The sequence below is a fragment of the Hypanus sabinus genome, chromosome 4, assembly GCF_030144855.1.
Source record: "Hypanus sabinus isolate sHypSab1 chromosome 4, sHypSab1.hap1, whole genome shotgun sequence".
Lineage (NCBI taxonomy): Eukaryota > Metazoa > Chordata > Chondrichthyes > Myliobatiformes > Dasyatidae > Hypanus > Hypanus sabinus.
In genome coordinates this window covers 72,046,193-72,059,025 of record NC_082709.1, presented here as the reverse complement: position 1 = coordinate 72,059,025, position 12,833 = coordinate 72,046,193, and the positions used below count along the sequence as shown (strand labels likewise).

The following is a 12,833-nucleotide window of genomic DNA, read 5'->3' as shown; positions in this document are numbered from 1 at the left end:
ACCCATACAGCTTGGCACCGGTGTCGTTGCAGAACAGTGTGTGGTTAAGTGCCTTGCTCAAGGGCACACACGCAGCCTCAGCCAAGGCTCAGACTAGCAACTTTCAGATAACTAGACGAATGCCTTAACCACTTGGCCATGCTCCAACACTTATTTGCATTAATGAGCAAGCATATAAGTGTACCTAATGAAGTGGCCACTAAGTGTAATTTTTTTAAGAAATAAGAGAACTTTGAGTTTAACATAATACTTTTTTATTACAAATAGAAACAGGAAAAAACTGCCAACACTTGCACATCAGGCAGCACAATCATGAAAATGTCCCCAAACAAACTCATGGAACGACCTTTAATTATGCATAACCGGAGCATGAAGTATAGTCCTGCTGAACAGACAGCCTGTGATACACCCTACACTCACCTCCCAACTCAAATAAAATCCCATTTGTGTCCTGTACGGTGGTGGCAGCCCTCAGTCGTGTCAGTCTGGTAATTTGTGTGAACTGTAGTTTACACCGTGCACAGTATCAATCGTGAAGATCATCATGTGGTGAAGAGCTGGATCTCACAATCCTCCAATCAATCCCACCAGGTACCCAATCACAGGTAGGATTTGCAATCAAATTCATCATGGAACTGTGGTTGTGTGCTTCCCAGAATTGTTAGCTGTGTACATGTAGGTTGCGTAGTATCGCTTCTTCATCAGCCTGCATCCCACCATTTTATTTTCTGAACACCAAACAAAAATAATACAGTTGAAAGTTATTTTCATCTTATTTTCAATTTCTTGCCTTATTCTCTTTGATAAGGACAGCACGGAAGCAGAGCAATTAGCATAACACTTCAGACTGCAATGAGTCTGCATGTTCTCTGAGTGACTGTGTGGGGTTCCTCCCACATTCCAAACATGGATGGTTAGCGTTTGGGGTGAGTACGTCGTGACCGTGCTATGTTGGAGCTTGAAGCAAGGTGACACTTGTGGGCTGCCCTCACCACATCCTTGGGCTGTGTTGGTTGTAGAGGTAAGCCATGCATTTCACAGTACGCCTTGATGTTGCAATGTACAGTACACGTAGCAAATAAGCTAATGTTTTTATCTTTAAGTTGAGATTTAGCCCGTACTCTTAACATTAATCCTTCGTGAAATGTAATCACTGCCATTTATTTACCCGCTTATCATATTTTTTATTCCGAAGATGTATGAAAGATTAGTGGTTGTTTTGGTATCCATTTTGTCCCATTCTATTGTGCTTACCTCCCTCTAGTGGGCGCCATTTGCTCATACACTGGATTCACGTTGGTTTTCTTCACTTTTTTCTGCAGGAATCAGAAAGACACATTTATTGTAACACACCCAGCAACCGGTTCAAGAAAAACAATGATTTTCATTAAAGTTGTGTCTTCGGATGAGGGGAAGATCTCATTGATGGGGCAAAGAAAATTGAAATGGGGTGTTGGAGGAGATAGATGCATGAAGGCCCACAACTAGAACAAGGTCCTGGAAGGATATTGAAACATCAGTGTGAATATTATTTTACTAGACTCTGTGATTAAGAAGGCATATGGTGCATTGGCCATCATCAATCGTGGGACTGAGTTTAAGAGCAGAGAGGTAATGTTGCAGCTATATAGGACCCTGGTCAGACCCCACTTGGAGTACTATGCTCAGTTCTGGTCGCCTCACTACAGGAAGGACGTGGAAACCATAGAAAGGGTGCAGAAGAGATTTACAAGGATGCTGCATGGATTGGGTAGCATGCCTTATGAGAATAGGTTGAGTGAATTTGGCCTTTTTTCCTTGGAGCGACAGAGGATGAGAGATGACCTGATAGAGGTGTATAGGATGATGAGAGGCATTGATCGTGTGGATAGTCAGAGGCTTTTCCCCAGGGCTGAAATGGCTAGCACGAGAGGACACAGTTTTAAGGTGCTTGGAAGTAAGTACAAAGGAGATGTCAGGGGTAAGTTTTTTACGCAGAGAGTGGTGAGTGCATGGAATGGGGTACTGGCGGCGGTGGTGGAGGTGGATACAATAGGGTCTTTTAAGAGACTCCTGGATGGATACATGGAGCTTAGAAAAATAGACAGCTATGGGTAAAACCTAGGTAGTTCTAAGATAGGGACACATTCAGCACAGCTTTGTGGGCCGAAGGGCCTGTATTGTGCTGTATGTTTCTATAACTATGAGAGGTATAAGCAGGGAAGAGAGTCAGAGTCTTTCTCCCAGCTTGGAAATGTTAAATTATAGAGAGCATAGCTTTAATGGTTTGAGTATTTCCGAAACTGCTGGTCTGTGATTTTCACGCACAGCAGTCTCAAGAGTACCTAATAACGTAGCCACTGAGCGTACAAGGGCCATGGTAAGGTAGGCCGAGAGATCAAGAGTTCATCTTTATCATAAAGGCATTTGTTTAAGAGTCTTATAACGGCAGGATAGAAAGTGTGCTTGATCCCGGTGCTGTGTGTTGTCAAACTTCAATATCTTCTGTCTGATAGGGTTGGAGAGAGGGGAGAATGGCTGCTAACCTGAGGCAGAGGGAAGTATACACAGAATCAATAAAGCACCCTTGGTTCATCTCTGCTTAAGCAAGCAATCAGAATATTTTGATTTCCACTTACTTTGGTTATCACAATGATGGCGGAAACTATGCAGATTAGAAGCAGAAGCAGTAGAATTCCCACAATCAGGAAGAAGGGAAACTGAGAACCTGAAATACAATAAAGCATCATGGATTACAAACACTTTGGAGATCTGGTCATCCCAGCTGTGTCAATCTTATTGGAACCAAGGCAGAAGGATTCTGCCCCTTGCACTACTTTTCCACAAAAACCTCACTCCCTATTAAGGCTCAGAGTTGTCTACAAAAGAGTGCAGTTTCCTACTGAATTAACCAAAGTGGTTAGGGGATTCCTGCAGCCAAGAAGGGAATACTCTTCCTTCAGGTATAAGAATCTAACCTTAGTACTGGAGCCGGGTACAAAATTGGAGAACACTTTTCCTAGCTGATGCATGGTATAAATAATGAACCCTTGCCCATAACTGATCATGGATTCTGGGGAAACTGCTTTTTATAGACGGAGGTTCATGATCACTGGAGAATGGACATCCAGATTTTGGAATAAATATGCTAAGCAAAGAAGAGTTGTAATACTAGCTTGTTCATTTGGCAAGTTAAAGAGTGGTACTTATTTTGTGCATCTCCTTTCTCTCCTTCATCCCATTCTGTGAAGACACTTGAAGCAAACTCGCTGTTGTGGGAAAATAAAATCTAACTTCTTCAGATCAAAGAGCCATTTGATCCTAACGAAGTAATCTCCTTCCTCACTATTATCCCATGGCGTCCAAAATACTGCATCTCCAATTGTGTTTACTTCCTTATTATGCAACAGTGGAAGCCTAGAATTTATAAATTCAAGTCTCTGCAACTGCCTTCAGATCACAGCCTGTTGTCAACTGATGTACATTTGGTTGAAAAATCTCAACCAAATCTCTTTGGCACATTCTAGTTGTATTTTAATTTAAAGACTAGTGTGCGTTTGCAAGTGGCCAAAGATCCACAGGAAAATTTAGAATTATAAATAAAACTACTCAGGATAATCAAGTGTAAATGAAGGAGAACAAGAGGAGAGCCTAAGTGAGTCAATGTTGTTATCAGGAACATCCTATAATATGAATTGACTTATCAAGACAAAGTTATTAATGATTCTGGAATTCACTCTTTTAATGGAAGCTAAAATGTAGAGTTAGAAATCAATCTAGTTCAATCGAATTAATCTTTCTCAATAAATTTAGCCAGAGGATGGTTAATCTGTGGAATTCATTGCAAAGACCAAGTTATTGGGCATCCTTCAAGTGGAGGTTGATAGGTTCTTGATTAGTAAAGGTGTCAAAGGTTATGGGGAGAAGGCAGAAGAATGTGGCTGAGAGGGGTAATAAATCAGCCATGATAGAATGGCAGTGCAGACTCGATGGACCAAATGGCCAAATTCTCCTCCTTTGTCTTATGGTCAAAATTACATTTTAAAGGCCTGACTAAACACCTTAAACTTTATATTGATATCTGCGTCCAGAAACATAAACAACATCTAATTTGGCACAAGCCTTCCAGTCAAAACGACTGAATGGGGAAAGGGATAAACATCACATCTGTACTTCAGGAGGGCATTTCCTGGAGGTGTGGCCGTGGAATATACACTTAGTGGCCACGTTATTAGGTACTTCCTGTACGTAATAAAATGGTCACTGAGTGTATCTTTGGGATTTTCTGTTGCTGTACTCCATCCACTTCAAGGTTCAACATGTTGTGCATTCAGAGATTCTCTACTGCACACCACTGTGGTGACGCTTGGCTATTTGAGTTACTGTGGCCTTCCTGTCAGCTTGAACCAGTCTAGCCGATCTCCTTCGACCTCTCTCATTAACAAGGCATTTTCACCCAACAACTGCCAGTGACTGGATAATATTTTGTTTTTCACCGGAAACTCTAGGGAAGGTTGTGCTTGAAAATCATAGGAGATCAGCAGTTTCTGAGATATTCAAATCACCCCATCTAGCACCAATAATCATTTCATTATCGAAGTAATTTAGATCACTTTTCTTCCCTATTCTGATGTTTTGCCTGAACAGTAACTGGACTTCTTGACCATGTCTGCATCCCTTATGCATTGTGTTGGAGCTGCATTATTTTCTGATTATATATTTGCACTAACAAGCAAGTGTACAGATATACCCAATAAAGTGGCCATTGAGTGCCTTTGGAACAAAAAAAAGCATAGTTCTCTATCTAATTTAATTGTACGCACTCTGATAGTCACTCCAGGAATATTAAATTAAAAGGGTTCAATTGCTCTTCATGTTTGCCTCATGCTGATGAACACCCACATTAACACAAAAAAAAACTAATACTGTATCAATAAGAAAATTTCCTCACATTTCATGTCTTCTGCTTTGATGTAGATGAATGTACCATTTCCAAGTCTGGATTCGTAAGGTGGAGGATACAATTTCTCAATCTTACAATAATAATGATCGACCAATGAAGAGTTCAGTCCAAGTATCATGACGGAGACTTTGTTTGGGATCCGTTCAAAATGACAGCGAAGGGGTTCATTTGATATGAAAGACTGTGAGTTTGCAGTTGTGGTACCAAAGCAAAAAAATGATTTCTGATTCCCCTTAAGAATTGTTAGTTTCAGCTCGGTATTGTTGTCAGAGTTGTGCATGCAGTCCAGAGCAGGCTTGCCTGTGCTTGAAACGCCCAGCCATGCGGGCTGAGAAACATTCAGCTCTGTGAGGAAAGAAAGAAAGGAAAAACATTCACTTGGATGAAATTGTTATGTACATTACAATTGATGTCGCAATGCGTAATCCTGCTGCCTCAACATCCTGAGAGCAGCCAGGATTCGAGGAGTTTGAACACTTCCCCTGCTTCTCAGAGATGTACTGGTAGACTAACCGGCCACTGTAGGATAGCCTGTTAGAGTAGGAAGAGCCAAAAGAATCAAAGGGCTGTTGATGGGCTTGTGAGAGAGAACAAGTTGCAGGGAAATAAGGAGAGGAGGAATGATCTGTCAGGGGCCGGCGAGAACTTAATGGGAAAACAACCTCCTTTTGTGCCATAATGAGTAAGTATCCCATTATCCATTTACAAATGATCATGCCATTTATAGACACAAGAGATTCTGCAGTTGCTGGAAATCCAGAGCAGCATACACAAAATGATTTTGTCAACAAGTCAGGCAGAATCTATGGAGAGAAATAAACAGTCGACGTCTCAGGCTGGGACCTTCATTGGGACTTGCTTCACCAGACAGTGGGGTCCTGATGAAGGGTCTCACCCTGAGACAGCAACTCTTTATTCCTTTCCATAGTTGCTGCCAGGCTTGCTGAGTTCATCCTCCAGGATTTATACCATTTATAAACCGGTTTGAGTTTACACACACTTTCCATGAATCGGAGCAGCCTGTAGATAATGAACACTGAGCTGAATTATACTGAAATGTGCCTGTTAGAACATAGAAACTTAAGCACATAACAGGCCCTTCAGCCCACAATGTTGTGCCGACCGTGTAATCGACTCCAGAAGCTGCCTAGAAACTTCCCTACTACACAGCCCTCTATTTTTCTAAGCTCCATGTACCTATCTAAGAATCTCTTAAAAGACCCTATTGTATCCGCTTCTGCCACCATCACTGGCAGTGCATTCCTCACTTCCACCACTCTCTGTGTGAAAAAATTACCTCTGACATTCCCCTTGTACCTACTTCCAAACACCTTAAAACTATGTCCCCTCCTGTTAGCCATTTCAGCCCTGGGAAAAAGCCTCCACACGATCTTTTGATTTTGTGTTTTATATTCTGTGTTTTTGCTTGCTTTTTTTTTGTTGCTACTTGCACAATTTTTTTGTACGTGAGGGGAGGGGGGTTTGATGTTTGATGTTTTTCTTTGAATGGGTCAGTTGCACGGTTCTTCGTTTCGTGCATGTCTGTGGGGAAGACGAATTTTAGGGTTGTATACTGCATACATGCTTCAACAAAAATGTACTTTGAATCTTTTAATCCAATTAGTGCATTCCTTTCATTAATACAACTAGGTGGTAATAAGGAAAAGCAATAATAGAATGCAGTATTATAGTGTTACAGTTACAGAGGAAGTACAGTGAAGGGAAACAGATGAAGCACAAAGGGCACAATGAAGTAGATTATGAGATCAAGAGTTTAGCTTTATCATACAAGAGGTTTGTTCAAGAACCTTATTTATTCTTATTTTAAAAATACCATTTGGGAAAGGTGGGAGGCTCAAATGAGCCCACTGGGCAGCTGAAGTAGTCTATCCGCTTTTGGAAGTTCTGTATGGGGCACGAGGTGATGGTTGTGAAAACTTAGCATGAAGCAAAAGCAGATGGTTCATACCGAATGTGCCCAAAAAGGGAGAAACTGAAGCTATGAACACCTGGTAGAAAGGAATAGAGAGAGACTGAGTGGGAGGGTGCAGAGGCACATTTCACCTCCAAGCACAGTCTCAATATGAAAAAATGAATCAGGCTTTTGTATAAAGAGAATTCTCAGTAGTTGATGCATGATAAGAAACATATAATCTGTTTTTTTCTAGCTAACAAGTGAGGAGAAAGTAATGAGGAAAATCCCCTGCTTTTCTGAGAAATAACCTCATGAAATCTTTCTTGTCTTGAGACAGCAAACATGGGCTCAGTTTAAAAACTGGGCTCCATTAGAAAGACAGCACCACCAATAAGATAGCATGGAACTAGATTTGTGCATCTAAATACAGCTGTGTGGTGCCCAGTTCCCAGAGCACAGAGCACTATAGCTCAGAAATCCAGGCCATCAGCCCATCTAGTCCATGCCAAACTATCCCCATTGATCTACACAGAACTATAACCCTCTATACCCTCCCCATCCAAATCTCTCATAAATGTTGAAATCAGAAATTGCTGTGGAACCTGTGCCTACCCAAATCCAGAGCAGGGTTGCTACACATTGAGTGAAATTTGTAATTGGCCTCTGGTCTAGGGTGGGCATGGAGAACATACATACCATACGTTTGGTGAAAGCTGACTTTCTGTGTACACCTCACCTGCCACTCAATACTCTGACAGGCAGGGGAATAAACATCGTGAGAACTCACTGAATTCACCCACTCATGCAACCAAGCCTCTGCAGCCACAGATAAAAACAACATCTGTGAGCCAGCAACAAATGAAACAATGAAATCAGAGGTTCCACAGGAGGTGTCCAATGAAAGGGTGCAAAACAAAAAAACAGATTCTGGAAATTCAGAAATAAAAACAGAGACTGCTGGGAACAACAGCAGGTCAGGTAGTATCTGTGGAATGAGAAACAGAATTCACTATTTAAAAAATGCTCACTGTATGCAGAAAGACTCATCATTTATTTTGTGCTGACAGCCCAGGATTGGTCTCTAAACCCTAATTAGGTGAAATTCTTTGACAGTGCATATCCGCTGACTAGTTCAGCATTGGTAACTTACATTAATCATTTCAGAACATATTGTTTATCCAGACAGCAACAATTTTACAGATTACAATCATCAGAACTTTTTCTTTCTTTTGTGAGTTGGAGGTGGGGGCGGAGCAGTAGGCTTGTTTCATAGCTGACTAATTGAGTTTTCTGTTGTAGAGCTGCCTATTCTACAGTCACCATCCTTGGTTCAGAAGTCACAGTGCTTTACTTATTAAAGTTCAAAGTAAATATGAAATTAAGTACCTGTCACCATATACTACCCTGCAACTCATCTTCTTGCAGGGATATACAGTAGAATAGAGAAATACAATAGAGTCAATGAAAAACTACACACAAAGACTGACAAACAGCCAATGTCCAAAAGAAGTCAATCAGCGCAGATACAAAGATAATGAATAAATAAATAATACAGAGAACACGAGTTGCAGAGACCTTGAAAACGTGTCTGTAGGTTGTGCAATCAGTTTAGACTTGAGTTATCCACTCTGGTTCAGGAGCCTGATGGTTGAAGGGTAATAACTGTTTCTGAACCTGGTGGGGTGGGACCTAAGGCTCCTGTACCTCCTTCCCAGTGGCAGCAACAAGAACGCAGGGCTGGATGGTGTGTTCCTTGATAATGGATACTGCTCTCTAAGTAGCAGTGCTCCTTAAAAATGTGCTCAATGGTGGGGAACATTACCTCAAAAACTATACTTCATTTTCTGGTCAGTGCTCAAAGTTTTAAATAATGCCTTTTTAGATTATGATCTTAGTTTGCCCCTCTTGAAATAGGGTTAAACAGTGGGATATTGACATCAAACCAGCAAAACTATTTGTAGGGATTTGTTCATATATTCCCATTAATATGCCCAGTATAGTGTACGTCCCTTCTGCCAATCAACTTTCCAGCTCTTGGCTTCATCCCTCCCCCTCCCCGCCGCCTTCTATCATTTCAGATCTCCCCCTCCCCCTCCCACTTTCAAATCTCTTACTATCTCTTCTTTCAGTTAGTCCTGACGAAGGGTCTCGGCCTGACACGTCGACTGTACTTCTTCCTATAGGTGGTGCCTGGCCTGCTGCGTTCCTCCAGCATTTTGTGTGTGTTGCTTGGATTTCCAGCATCTGCAGATTTCCTCATGATAGCGTATGGACTGGTGGAATCTATTGATCTGCTCAGTCATCTCCCAAACTACCTCATTATGGCCCTTACACTTTATGGTCTAGTAAATTGGAAAAGGTTTAAATGTTAATGCAAATCAAATAATAGTGAATTAATGTTAATTTAATGCAGAAAGATGTGAACCAGTGCTTTTGATCCAGAGAACTGCAAGCTAATACATTTGTGGAGGTGCAGTAAGAAAAGATATGAACAATTAATGAGAGGATGTTGAGAAATGTGGACTTTGTACTTATAAATACATGGAAGACTTCATTCTGGCTTCCCAGCAAGCAGCCCCATTTATCCCATAAACACACTTCTATTTCCCTATAGCTCTGCAACTTATTTTCTTCACAGCCAAAATAATTGAAGATTCCTCCCATCTTGTCATTTACCCTTGGACAAGCTTGAGGACAGGTTCTGTCCTAAACACAAGAGATTCTAGAGATGCTGGAGTCCAGAGTGACGCACACAAAATGCTGCAGATTAGCAGGTTAAGTAGCACCTATGGAAAGGAATAAAGAGTCGATATTTTGGGCTGAGACCCTTCATCAGGATCCTCACCAGTCTCTTTCATGTGTTAGCAGAGGGATGAAACACTAGAGAACATAGGCTGAAAGTAATTATTCAAGGGGAAATAGGGAAGTCCTTATCAGCCAACAGGTTTTAGGGTGCAAAACCTTGTACCTGAAGACAAAAACCCTTTTAAACTGCACATTCACAATAGGCTTACTGTCTCCTTTAGTGTTTTAATTTTTTTTATTCCAGTCACTTCCCATTCTTTGGTTCAATTCCTCCATTTGCCAGTAAAACATGTTTATGTAAAGTAACTTAGGTCTTTCTGATAATTATGTTTCGCTTCTCTAGTTTCATTAACTAAGTTGAGTTTATTGTCATCTGCACAAGTGCATGTTATGCACAAGTGCAATTAAAAACTTACTTGCTGCATCATTACAGGCACATAGCATCTATATGTAGCATTTATGGGAAAATCATAAAGATAATTTATACACATTTTTACAAGAAAGAACCTATTTACAGGAACACAATTAGAACAAAAAAAAGAAACAAAATCTATAATAGTGTAAAATAATCAAAGTGGCCCTAGTGTTGCTGTACTGAGGTAGTGCTGGTTGGTTCGGGAGCCGAATGTTGAGGTGGAGTAGCTCCTCTTGAACCTGATGATGCGGAATGTAACTTCCTGCCTGATGGTAGCTGAGGGAAGATTCCAGACATGCCATCCACTATTGGAAAGCATTTCCCAGCACCCATCCTGCGATCTGGGTGACATGCTTAAAACCCCTGGGGATCCATTCTCACTGGACAAACAACAACCAAAAATAATTATCTGGTCACATTATTTAAAAATAAAGATTAATTTATAGGAGCGTGGATATCACTGACATTGCCAGTATTTAGTGTCAACCCCTACCCATCTGTAAATTGCAGAAGCACATAGTTGGTCTGAAGTCTACATAGACCTGACTGGGTAAGGGTGACAGATCTACTTCACTGAAGTGAAGAAGTGAAGCTGTTGGGTTTTTCCAGAGATTAAGTACTAATCATTTGGTGCTTACTGTTTTCTCACAAACAGAATCAGCATTTTAGAGCCGTACGGCCCAGGAACAGAACCTTCGGCTCACAATGTCCCTGCTGCCTGGTTCTACTCAGCATATTCACTAACATTAGACACGTAGCTTTTTAAGCCTGTACCACCCAAGTACTTTTCTACATGTTTTATAAATGCCAGGAGAGTATCTCCCTCCATCGCCTCCTCAGCAGCACATTCCAGAATTCGACCACCCACTGTGGGGGGAAAAATCTCCTCGGGTCGCCTCAAGAAAAACCTCTCACCTTAAACCTATGCTCTCGTGACATAGGAACCACCATTTTTTTTTTTTACTGTCCTTTCTATTGAGCTCCCTCATAATTTTACGTACATACCTCCAAAATTTCAGCCACCAACCTCCTCCACTTCAGAGAAAACAACCCCAGCCTACCCAGTCTCTCCATGTAACCACAGTGCTCCCTCTAGGCATTAACTACTTGAATATTCCCCAAATGCTGAACCTATGCCACCGTGTCAATGTTCTGGAATACCCGGTAAGTTTACTCCGTTGTTTTCCTGACCCTGCCGTTCAGAACACTGCAAGTGTTCGATCAAAGCAGCACTTAAAGAACGCTAAATCCTGTTTGCGGTTTAGTAGTATTAGGTTTCGAGTCTTCTGTGTGGAATTTTTTTTAAAAAAGCTGCAACTCGGAAATAAGACAGAAAATGCTGCTAACATTCAGCTATGAAGTAGTATCTGTGGAGAGAGAAACAGGCTCCATGTGCCGGGCCGACCGTTTGTTCTTGCTTCCACAGATACTGCCACCTCAATTCCTGTTTGTGTTGAACTCCGACACGGCGCACCTGTCCTCCTATCGTTATCCAAAGGAAAAGCCGGCTTGTCTGCCAGACCAACCGCTCGCGGCAGGGCAGAGTGGCCGTGAATATTAGACTACGGCATTGGGGATAGAATTACCGGCGTGTCCAGGGGTTGAATTCAGTATACTCTTACCACTCGCCCTCCCAGACTTGTGATTCCAGAAGAATACCAAGAAGAGTAGACAGTGGAAACGCTCCATTTAGTCCGAAGATCTCGGTCCCATCCGCTGTTCGCTTCTAGTGACGCGGGCTGTAGTGGAGTCTTTGATTTAGTAAGATGATGCGCAGAAAGGAAATAGCGAGTTTCCGAACTTGCAACCTGTAGAGGAAGTATTGATGCTGAGACTCTCATTTCCCTTACTAACCCATTCACCCGTCACGGTATGTTCTCTTACGCCAGGAGCTTATACTGGAGGGAAGGGTCCCCTCTGCCGAACTGGCCCACAATTAACTCGGCGCTCCTTCGTTCACGCCGCTTGCCAGAATAAAGAACGCGATGAAGAATGGCAGACAGCATTTGATGGAAGACGTATGTGAGAAAGGGGGTGATGGAAAATCAACGCAGGGGTAATATGTGCCAGGCAGTAGCAAGGAAAGGGAACCTAACAGAAAATAATAGATTATAGTTTTATAACTGAGAAACCTAGGACTATTAGAGAGACAGAGGCAGAAAGAGAGAGAGAGAAGAGGAGAGGCGGGGAGAGGGTGGAGAGAGAGAAAATCTGAAAGGGTTTGTAATAGACACTATGGATGGAAAAACTGTGGAAAATAAGAGCAGAAAGAGCTCGTGGCAGATAATAGAAAGCATGAGTGTGATAGACATTGGAAAGGAGAGGGAGAATAACATTCACGGAATGAGAATGTCGTCACGAAAGAGAAAGACACTGGAGGAGGAGGAAATGTGTGTGAGAGAGAGAGAGAGACGGTGGGGGGAAGAACCAAAACGACTATAGTGGAGGAACAGAATACAAATAAATATCACCTATGGAGCCACACAACAAGGAACCAAGCCCTCAGTCAAAACTCAAGGGAAACATATTTAAGGTAACTGTCAGAAGGAGCAGAAGGGAGATGTAGAAAAATATTTTCATTCAATTGGTGGTGGGCGCCCAGAGCCCGCTACATAAAGGGATGATGGAGGTAGACATTCTCGTCACATTTAAGCAGTGCCTGGTTATGCACTTGAAGAGACACCAGGCTCTGAACTTGGTGCAGTAAGGTGGGGCTGGGCTCAGTAGCTCGGCTTTGATCTGCAAAGACATAATTA

At 41.9% G+C, this 12,833-nt stretch overlaps 1 protein-coding gene across 1 annotated transcript; it reads right to left on the bottom strand.

Annotated features, from left to right (window-relative positions):
* Positions 1–332: 332 nt before the first annotated feature.
* LOC132392286 (cytotoxic T-lymphocyte protein 4-like) lies at positions 333–11,839 on the bottom strand. The gene is made up of 5 exons (XM_059966108.1): positions 11,700–11,839; positions 4,931–5,287; positions 2,619–2,707; positions 1,255–1,316; positions 333–728 (listed from the first exon to the last, which is right to left on the bottom strand). The coding sequence occupies exons 1-5, from the start codon at positions 11,764–11,766 to the stop codon at positions 722–724; spliced, it is 582 nt and encodes a 193-aa protein (XP_059822091.1). The 5' UTR covers positions 11,767–11,839; the 3' UTR covers positions 333–721.
* Positions 11,840–12,833: the final 994 nt, after the last annotated feature.

Bases quoted from the DNA above. Each gene is read 5' to 3' on its own strand.
- LOC132392286 (XM_059966108.1), bottom strand. From the start codon at position 11,766: ATGGAGCGTTTCCACTGTCTACTCTTCTTGGTATTCTTCTGGAATCAC. The intron at 5,288-11,699 runs GTAAGAGTATAC...CTTTCCTCACAG, and splicing joins CAAGTCTGGGAGGGCGAGTG to AGCTGAATGTTTCTCAGCCC. The intron at 1,317-2,618 runs GTAAGTGGAAAT...TGATTCCTGCAG, and splicing joins CCATCATTGTGATAACCAAA to AAAAAAGTGAAGAAAACCAA.